This window comes from Chenopodium quinoa, unplaced genomic scaffold (genome assembly GCF_001683475.1).
Source record: "Chenopodium quinoa cultivar QQ74 unplaced genomic scaffold, ASM168347v1, whole genome shotgun sequence".
NCBI classification, from domain to species: Eukaryota; Viridiplantae; Streptophyta; class Magnoliopsida; order Caryophyllales; family Amaranthaceae; genus Chenopodium; species Chenopodium quinoa.
Genome location: NW_018743448.1, coordinates 213,056 through 223,314, shown reverse-complemented (window position 1 = coordinate 223,314; position 10,259 = coordinate 213,056). Strand labels below are relative to the sequence as shown.

At 37.5% G+C, this 10,259-nt stretch overlaps 1 protein-coding gene across 1 annotated transcript in view; it reads right to left on the bottom strand.

Annotated features, from left to right (window-relative positions):
- Positions 1-7,429: 7,429 nt before the first annotated feature.
- The window catches only part of LOC110739221, a 34,444-nt gene continuing 31,614 nt past the window's right edge, over positions 7,430-10,259 (bottom strand). The window contains exon 2 of the mRNA XM_021919677.1: positions 7,430-8,360. Coding sequence (XP_021775369.1) covers positions 7,597-8,199 — 603 coding nt within the window. The 5' untranslated portion in view covers positions 8,200-8,360 and the 3' untranslated portion in view covers positions 7,430-7,596. The remainder of the gene's footprint in view (positions 8,361-10,259) is intronic.

Genomic DNA, 10,259 nt, shown 5'->3' with positions numbered 1-10,259 from the left:
TCGTTTGGAACGTGAGAATGGGAGTTTAAGGATTAAAATGTAGAAATGAGGTTGGGAATAGATTGTTGGAAATCTAATATCATATCATATATATATATATGAATATGTCACTAATAAATAAAGTCGGTTTCGCGGTCAGATCACGAGACAACGACACTTGGCATTACAGTTTTTCGCCAAGTGTCGCGTCATGTAGGAGATAAATTGGTATTGTTGTAACACATATGTTGCTATGTAAGCAATTTTTAATGTTATATTAGTTATTAGTCTTAGGGAGAGTGCAACTAGGCGCATAACTGCTATTTGTTTGGAATGCATATAGGAGGGTTAACTTGTAAATTTACTTAATTTTTGTGATTTTTTATTGTTACAGTGGTATTTTTATATTACTATATACTTACAGTAGTATTTTTAATGTACTATTATACTTGTATTTTATACTACTAAAGTATAAGTTATTTTAGTAGTACTATTTATAGCCATTATATGTAACAGAGGTACAATATTTGTACCACTAGAAGAAAAAAAAAATTCACCACTCTTTTGTCTTATAACTGCTATTGTGGTTAGAGTTCCCTCGTAGGAGTAATGCCTTGTTTTGTTCACAATTTTTCTTATCTGATCTAAGTTTATTTTTTCTGATATGATCTGATCTGAACTTATTTTTTTCATCCGATATGATTAGAATTTATTTTTACTGATCTGATCTGAAATGAACTTATTTTTCTGATATGATATGAAGTTATTTTAATTATTTTTATTTTTCTAATTTTAATTTTTTATACTAATGTATTTATTTATTTATTTATTTATAATTATTATTATGAAAATTCTCTCTAATAACCACGAAGTTTTATTTTTTCTCAATGGTTAAGTCTGAAACTTTTGATTATCAATGGTACTAACGAAGTAATATTACTAAGCAAAAGGGTAACTTAAGTTAAACAATTTGTTAATTCCTTAACCATGATTTAGCAACTAGTTGCAAAAAGACACAATTACCCCCAAAAACGACCCCTCCCCTCCCCCTAATTTTCTTCCTTTCTCTTTCCTCATTCCAACATCAATGGCAGCAGAATCACCTTTAACAAAGACACAAAGTCCATAACATTTTTTAAAATGCACCTAACTTCTCATTTCACCAATCTCCAACAATCAATCGGTTCCAAAACCTGACCCTAGAATCAAACCCCCAAATTCTCGATTTTACACACCTAAAATTTCTCGAAGACCTCCATGAACGCGAAGCTTCAATCTCAAAACGGTAACCTCTATCTAACTCGATCAACTAAAAATCCACCAAGTTAATCGTCCTGAGAAAACTACTATTACCCAGAAATGGTGTGGTAGAGAGTGGGCTAACGACCTGTAATTCACCGGAGAATGATTCAACCACCTTAATCAAGACAGCGGTGCCGCCGGAGTGGTGTTCGAGGCGGCAGATTGTGATGGGAGATAAGACGGTGGCGGAAGAGTGAGGGAGGATTGAGTTTGACGGTAGGAGAGTAGAGCGATGGATCGCCATGAAGTGGAGATGCCGCGAAACTAGAAGATGTCGATGCGAGATTGAAGTTGGTATACAAGTGTATTATAGTTCAAATTGTACAATTTACACGTGTGTATATATATATATATTTATATATATATATATATTTCGAATCTATCATCTCAATCCTATGCACTTAAAATCTATCATATTAATCCTATGCAGTTGGTGTCCGAATAAATCGTACAGGACTTACTATATTACAGAATTAAGCATCAAAATATGATAAATACTTAAAATAAAAGTTTATTTGATGTAAATCTACATATATTTGTACATATGTATACAAACAAACATTATTTAATACACATTTAAAAGTTGTAATTGTCTAAGGAAATAAAGTTCAAAATAAAAGCATGAAATTATACACATAAATACGTTCATAAGCATGTCTGAAAATCTTTATACATCTAAGCTCCAATAATGCGTTTAGCTTTCCATCGGAGCTGTTGAAATCCTTCTCCCAACATGTATGTGGTCATCTCGATGGTTAGCACTTTGTCTTTTAAAGTTGCAATGCATCCATCTACAAGAGACCTTTGTTCCTGCAATTGTGTATAAAATGAACTTTTTTACTCGTATTATGGTTACTGTAAATAAGTTGTAGTTTTGAGTTCAATATAAATTGAAATTGTTAGGTAATAGTAATAAGTTAAACCATACATACTTGTAATGTGAGCATGGCCATATGATTAGCATCATTGTTTATCAGTTGTTCAGCAAAATGACCGAAAAGTGTGATCGGTATGTCGCCACAGTCGTCAGCAAAAGTGATAACAGTTCTACAATGTGTACGATAATGCATGATTAGACATTAAATAGGATAAAGAAAAGGAGTAATTGTATGCTACGTTATTAGTAGTGGTACATCAGTTACCGTGGTTCAGACGTCCCAACATGTGGGGTGCTGAATGCACGACAGTTTAACACCGATCCTCTTTCAATCTCACATCGTTTGTTGTAGACATTGCAGGCATTTTATACTATACTGTTCTTGTTTGTGATGTCAATGACTCGGCCAACGATGCATACTGTCTTTCTAGACTTGTAAAAAACAAATGCATGATATAGTTATACAAAACATTATGTTGTTTGCTTTATAGTGTAGATAAACATACTATGTAATTTACCTCTTGCTCGGATAATTGTGAAATTGGAATTATTGCTTCAGGTTGTTGAGAACTTTCTGCTATTTCTGTTGCGAATGAATTTTAAAGGTTTCGAATTTGGTCATCAATATTCGCCGCCCTATACAATAACAATGTTAGTTACGTAATAATAACTTCACAAATAGAATTATTTTGGGAAATATTGTTTACCAATCTCGAAGAAGTTGCACTTTTGCAGTACTTGGATTAATGTTTATTGTAGAAGAAAAGGTTGTGTTGAATGAACCATCTGTAAATGTATATATCGTATAAAAGTGTACTCATTATTCTATGAATATATGTTTATAGCATATACCATTAAAAGTTGATGCTTTGACGCGAGATACTTCTAAATTAGGCATTGTATTTATAATTTCAGCAACAACAGCTACTTCGTGAGTAACCAAAGTAATCCATACTGACAACATAACAGGTTTCATGCTGGCAAAAATAGAAGGAATAAAATGGTTAATAGTGATAGTTATAATTAATTGAAAAAAAAATTGGATTGGAAAAGCAATTTTTTCTTGTAGCACGTAAACATACTTGTAATCTATTAACTCAATCCTACGCACTTCAATCGGCAGCCTAGAACTCTTGGAGCGAATGGTTGCTATATCGTGTATGTGAACATCAATTCCAATGATGTCTAGCAAAAAAAAAAAAAAAAAAATGAACTGAATTATATTCTGATTAATTCATGTATATTTATGATGTACCTAAAGTAATTGCAACATTTTAATAATAATAAGTAATGTTTACCCATTCGATCATCTCTGGCAACAAATTCCATAACCCTAGTAAGTGGAACAAGGTATGAACGTGTGTCGGGCAGCTGCCGTGTTTCAGAAATTCTTGTTCAGGAATTAATTGCCATTTGGTACAGCTGATTGTTTCGAACGAACACATCAGGAACACGAGATATGACAGGGTTGGTAATGTTATATTCTCTTCCTTCGACAAGAAGACTTGCAAAAAGGTCAATATCTCGTTCGAAGACCACATCCTTCATTTGTGTACCTGACAAATTTTATATTAAATAATCATTACGTAAATTAATATAAATTATATGTTATAAAATGTATACAGCATACCTCTGCATCTTCAAATACAAGCTGCTGCAAGTTTGTGGAGCCTCCTCGAGAAGTTTTAGGTGGGTGCTTCCGTACTAATGTAGCTGTTGTGGTGAAGTTGCGGCTTTGATGGGGAAGTTGCGGCTTTGATATGTCAATCTGGCGAGGGTAAGTTGTTGAGTAACCATTTTTTGGGTCCAAGAAAGATATCAACCTGTCATCAAAGTGGTATTAGTAAAAGTTATAACAATTAAAAAAGCAATATTATTGTATTATGTAGAATAAAAAGAAACGTATGTTTGTAAACTCTGTGCTAGTACTGTATTTGTTAAAAAAAATGGTCTACAATATTCAAGCGTGCTTTAAGATTTCATAGCATACAACATTTTTAGTCCTTCTCCATCCATCTGGTTCATCCACAGTTGGCTTTATCGATAGCAGGACATGTTTACTTTTTTTAGCCCGAGATAATGCAACATATAACTGACCATGAGAAAAAAACCGGTTGCGGTAAATATATGCCAACTCTATCAAGTGTTTGACCTTGAGACTTGTTAATAGTCATTGCAAAACTTAGGTTGATTGGAAATTGTTTGCGAGTAAATCTGAAAGGGTACTTTTCCGTAGCTGACGGCTGTAATGGGATTCGAGGTATAAAAACACGTTGACCGTAATGATGTCCCACAATTATCTCAGCATCAATAACATTAGGGAAAAAAGCTCTGCATACTAATCTCGTACCATTGCACAAGCCTGATGTCGGATCTAGGTTTCTAAGCAAAATTATTGGACTGCCTACCTTTAAAGTTAAATGATGAGGTGGAAGGCTAGATGGGGCAAGGCTATTAAGAAATTCAAATGGATATTGTTCGGACAAATCATTTGTGCAATTGTCAAAACTTTTGTAATCATAAGCACTTTCTGGCAGTTGGTGTACTAAAAGAGAATTTATCTTTGTAGCATGTTCATTTGAAGTTAAAATAGCTCTTTTTGTTGCAAGGAAAGAATCAGAAGTTGTGTTCGAAATATCAAGGTAGATGCTTTTTACTAAGAGTTGCAGAGATGAGTCTTCATTGTCATACGGTACGACTAAAGGTTTAGGTAGCTTTATATTTTTCCCATCTTCATAAGGGGGCATGCCATTCCCGATTTGTAAGACAAATTTACAAAAAGGTGAGTCATCGATTGCTTACATATTTTGTGTTAGGTGGATTTTCTGGAGTTCATATCATAAGGGAGACATCACAAAACTTGTTACAATAACCTCACTCAGACTTCCTTTCGGTATAACAGGTAGTACTTGTCGGAAGTCACCACCAAATACAACAACTTTTCCACCAAATTTAAGTTTGTTTGAACAGACGTCTTGTAGCAATCTGTCAAAGTATTCAATTGTTTGACACTTTGCCATTGGCGCCTCATCTTATATAATAAGTTTTGCAAGACGAATAAGCTGTCCTAGAGCACTTTGTTTGGAAATACTTGGATTTGGAATCTCATCAACATCTAAAGGTATTTGGAATTGAGAATTTGCAGTTCTACCTCAAGACAGACTAGATGCAACAATGCCAGAACTCGTAACTTCTAAAGCAATCATTCCTTTTGCTCTTATATTAGCAAGTAATGTAGAATATAAAAAAGTCTTTCTTGTACCACTAAGGCCATCAACAAAGAAAGTAGCCGGCTTATTATCAAGGACTTTGTTATAAATTGTATTGTATGCAATTTTCTGTTCATTATTAAGTAAATCAACTGCATTTATTTCTTCTGGATGTACGGGAATCTGAAGCTCTTCTTCAATTTCTTTCATTCCTTTCACGAAGTCATCTTCTTCAAGCTCTAACAATCCAAAATTATAAGTGTCGAAAGACTTTCCCATCAACAAGGTAACAAATGCTTTTTATAGTCAATTTGCGAGCCTTTTTTTTGTTCGAAGGGAAGTTATGACTATAATCTTCAGAAAGATATGGGTAATATTTTTCCCACTAACAGTTTGGATCATCAGGATTGCAGTATACTAATAATGTAGCAAATAGGCGTCGTAAGGCAAAAGGCATCTGACTTTGGGAAGCTTCTTGTAGGCATTTGTCTATAGAATCGCCTGCTTCGAGTAGACCTCGCTGAAATGTTGCTTCTCTAAATGAAGAATATTGTTGAAGGTCAGCAAATAATCAAAAGAGGTTGGATCACGAACACTTGTGAGCAATAACCGCAAATAAAAGCGTTCACCTTTTGATGGATTCGCATGTACCACATGTCCGATCGCAGTAGTTACCGATCGACGACGTCGCCAAAATTTTTCACTTTTTTTGCATGCCATGTATAATGTTGAGGAAATTCTTGTTACAGTAATGTGCGAGCAAAATCATCAACTTGGTTCATCTCAAAAAAAGCAGTTAGCATAGTTCGTTGTCTGCATAAGTCAGATGCAACAGTTTGTAACTTTTCTTGTGCACGAAATGTCATAGTTTGCATATTTGGCAAATGTACTTGCAAAGAAACAACGTTTGGGTGTATACTATTCAGAGGAAATCTAAAAATACGCCAAGCAGCTTATGGGGGTAATATCCATCTTACTGTTTGAAATAAAGAGATCTCATCACCTATGCTTATGTCGTCTGGGTTAGATAAAGCAAAAACAACCCGATCGTGACCTTTGTGTATATACTTATACAAATATTTAACTACTTTTATTGTAGAACACACTTCTACGTTTATATGACAATCATATTTTGCAAGTAAATAGTATTACCCACCTATTATCAAGTTGTACTCTATGTACCATATATTTTTTTCCATCATTACGACGTCGGTATATAGGGTATGAATTATGACTTGTCCAGGTCGTCTCAAAAAAGCTTCAAGGGTAATGTTTTTTACACTTTCCATCTCGCATGCATACATTTCCTTGGTTATCATTTCCACAAGGGCCATGCATCATATGCTTTAAGAGAGCTTCATGTAAATGAGGGTTAGTTTTTTGTTCAGGTATTTCTGTGCAGACATGCTCATCATATTGGTTTAAAGTGTACGTGTGGTAATCCTCTTTTTTGGAATTCAATTACGTAAACATATGCTGCTACCTCGCGAAACAGTTTCTTTTGGACAATATCTTTTTTAAATTCTGTTAATTTCACATGGAAAACTCGCGCAATAAGATCAGGTCTGTTTTGCGCTTCTTCGTGGGGGAAGCAGTTCATTTGTAATTTCAGGCCATGAAGGGTTGCAGGTCATGATTAAGAAAATATCAGGTTTTCCATAGTGTTGAACTAAAGCCATCGCATCCAGGTATCTGCGCCTCATATCTTGTGGACCACCAATAAATGAAGGAGGGAGAATAATTCCACGCCTGATATTTGACCCATGCGATACGCCTGTGTTCAAGCTGTCGAGAATGCCTTGGTAAAGTTCAGCTCTGATTGTATCTTGGTTACGATGAATAAAATCCAGACGTGAAGTTTCGATTTTGATGTACATATCAACAATGTATTGTTGTAGTAAGCGGCACATCTCAGAAGAAAGGAATAATCTCGTATACAGATCTATAATCAGTAGCAGTGATACTCTCAACACGAAACTTTTTTTCCGACGTTGATGAGCGAATGCCTATATAAAAAAAAAGGTAAAAAAATACGTGATGTTATTTTTGTTGATTAAAATGTAATTTTTTCCTGATAAATTATTTAATAGGCAAACCTTGTTCTTCAGCTTCTAAAAGATCGTCAACAGTTTGGACAAGAACTTCATTAATCGGAAACATATGGCATTCCTGTCTTTTATGATGCTTTGTTTTAAATCTGTATATCCGTCTATGCCAACCAGTTTGGCCTTAAGGAAATAAAATCGGATACTGTGATGGATCATAACATCCATAGTAATGCAGTATACAATGGTTTACACTTGAATATGCGCGAACTACAATATCGCCCTGCAATGGACCAGATGTGCCTGCATCTTCCAACCAGATTGCCGCCACTTGAGAAGAAGTAGGTGCATTGTGAGTACGTTGATCTTGATCTGGGTCAGATCGGATTATAATGTGACTTGTATCAACTATATTAACGTCTTTAAGTGACCAGAAAAATTGAGCATACGGATTTAGCTCCATTAATCGCACTAATTGGCCGATAACACGTGGATCAAGATTCTTAAAAATTGATACACGATGTCGGTACTCAACATCAGTGTCATAGAAATATAGCTGCAGATATCGTGGTTGCTCATCATTTCGATGTATATCATTTATGTAATGATAAACTTGCCCTTGAACTCTAAATGTGTAAATGCCATGATGTCTTTGCGCTAATTCTTTATCCTTCTTCACACCCAAAGATGTAAACGCAAACATATTGTTGTACAGAATAATACATTTACGAAAACTTTCGAAACTGCTATCCAACGACAGAAATAGGTTACGCAAAATGTCTGGCATATAGTTAGGAGCAACTCGAATCTCCCCTTAGTTGAACATAGGTTAATTAACTCATCTTTAAATAGTTTTGCTCCACAATGCTCACAAAGCGTCGGCACAAGAAGAACGTATGCACGTTTCGGAGGTCTTTTCATGTTGTTTGTTCTGATTGTATTTGACAACTGTAGTATTTTTAAATAATAGGAAAAAAGGTAAAACAAAAGCAATATGTAAGAATAAAAAAAATTTTAATCATTGTATGTGTTTCGGGGTTTTCTGATGTCCTGCGGGAGAGCTACAATTCCGAGACTGGAACCGGACGCCTGTACCTGCAAAATAACGGAGACTCCTGAGAGCTCCGCCTCCAACGGTCAAGTTAGTACCTGATTAAGGAGTAATTAATACAGAAATTAAAGTAATAAGGTCTCTCTAGGTGAGAGTATTTAATGTAGGTAATCTGCTTTGCTAGCGAGATCAGCCGGTTATTAGTGTGTTCCGTAATGTTTCTCCTCTGTTCTGTTAATTATTCGGTCCTTTGATTAATGAGGATTAATCGAGTATTTATAGCCTTGGGAAGCGTGCAACTCTCTAGGTTTAAGGTAAACCTAGGGCCGAACGGGCTTCTAGACTGAAATGGGCCTTGATGGCCGGTTGTCCCATTTGGCATGGGTGGACACGTGGCGTGTCTTAAGTGGTCCGTGGAGGACGCGTGGCGGAACCTGGTTGGTCCACTTGTCAAACGGCGCTTGGTGGATAAAAATCCCCTAATCATTTGCCCCTCACAGGTGGCACGCGACTGGTCACGTGTCGCCTGTGACAGGCGTCGCACGGTGACAGGCGACGGCCCGTTACAGGTGTCACCTTGCAGACGGCCGGGAGACTCTCCCGCCCAAATTTGAATTCGGAAGCGACCCTTCGCCTTCTCATTTTGCCTATAAAAGGAAGTGCTGACTTCGGTCATTTTCACATTTGAGAATTTTTGCGAGAACATTCGGACCCCTGAACTTGCTCTGACATTTTCGGACTTTTTCTGCCTACCGCCTGTTCTGACAAGCCGACTGACCCGAACTTTCAGGACTTCATCAACTGTCATCCGTTCAGGTAACTCAGTTCTCTTACTCTTAATTTTCTTTTTATTTTTTGAAATGGCACCATGGAAGCACACGACACGCCCTAAGTTAGTGATCAGCCGGTCACCGGGGACGGCTGAATCTAGGACTAGGAGTGCCGCCTGCCCTTTTCTGGACCCATCTTTGCCCTTTATACAGAGTCCGACTGAATCTGTGTCTATGCAGAACGTGATGGCCAGAACAAAAAAGACTGCTAGAATATCAAACTCAGACGGCTCCTCCCAAAGGGTACTCCTTAGCGAAACATCTGACCAGGCGCCAGATGTGGAACGAGGCGACTGTCAAGCTGACAGTTCTGAGAGAGGGACCAAGGTGTTCCCTTCTCATCTAACCGTGGACATGTCTAATTTACCTTCTGCTCCTTCTAAGGGAGAGGAGGCGGGCCCCTCTAGGAGAGGGGAGGCGTCGTCCTCTTCGGACTCGTCAGGGGACGAGTCCGATTCCAGCTCTTCTGACCATAGTTCTTCTGACCATAGTTCTTCTGACTCAGAAGAAAAACATAACCGCCTACAAGAGGCGAGAAGTTCCCATGCAGTGGAGAAGGGGGATAATTGGGCAGAGCCGTCCGCCTCTTACAGAGAGGAAAACACCCCCTACTACTGCAGGGTGCCCCGGGGCCGGATCGCAACCATGCGAGACAACGTGGCGAGCTTTATTGCTAACCACAAAATGGGCCCGGAGTATTTACTGTTTGTGCCGGATCCAGAAGATACTGTCGTCTGGCCGGCTGGTACCAGCTATGGTGACGGCTGTTTTGGCTGCTATGTGGCGGCCATCAAAGCTGGTCTGCGCTTCCCATTACATCCGGCTGTTCAGCGGATTTTAGATGGGTATGATCTGGGGTTATGGCAGTTAGCCCCCAACTCTTGGGTAAACGTACTCGGCTATGTGGCCGGGTGCGAACTGAACGGGGTGGAGCCAAGTTTTGAGGCTTTCGCCCACATGAACTAT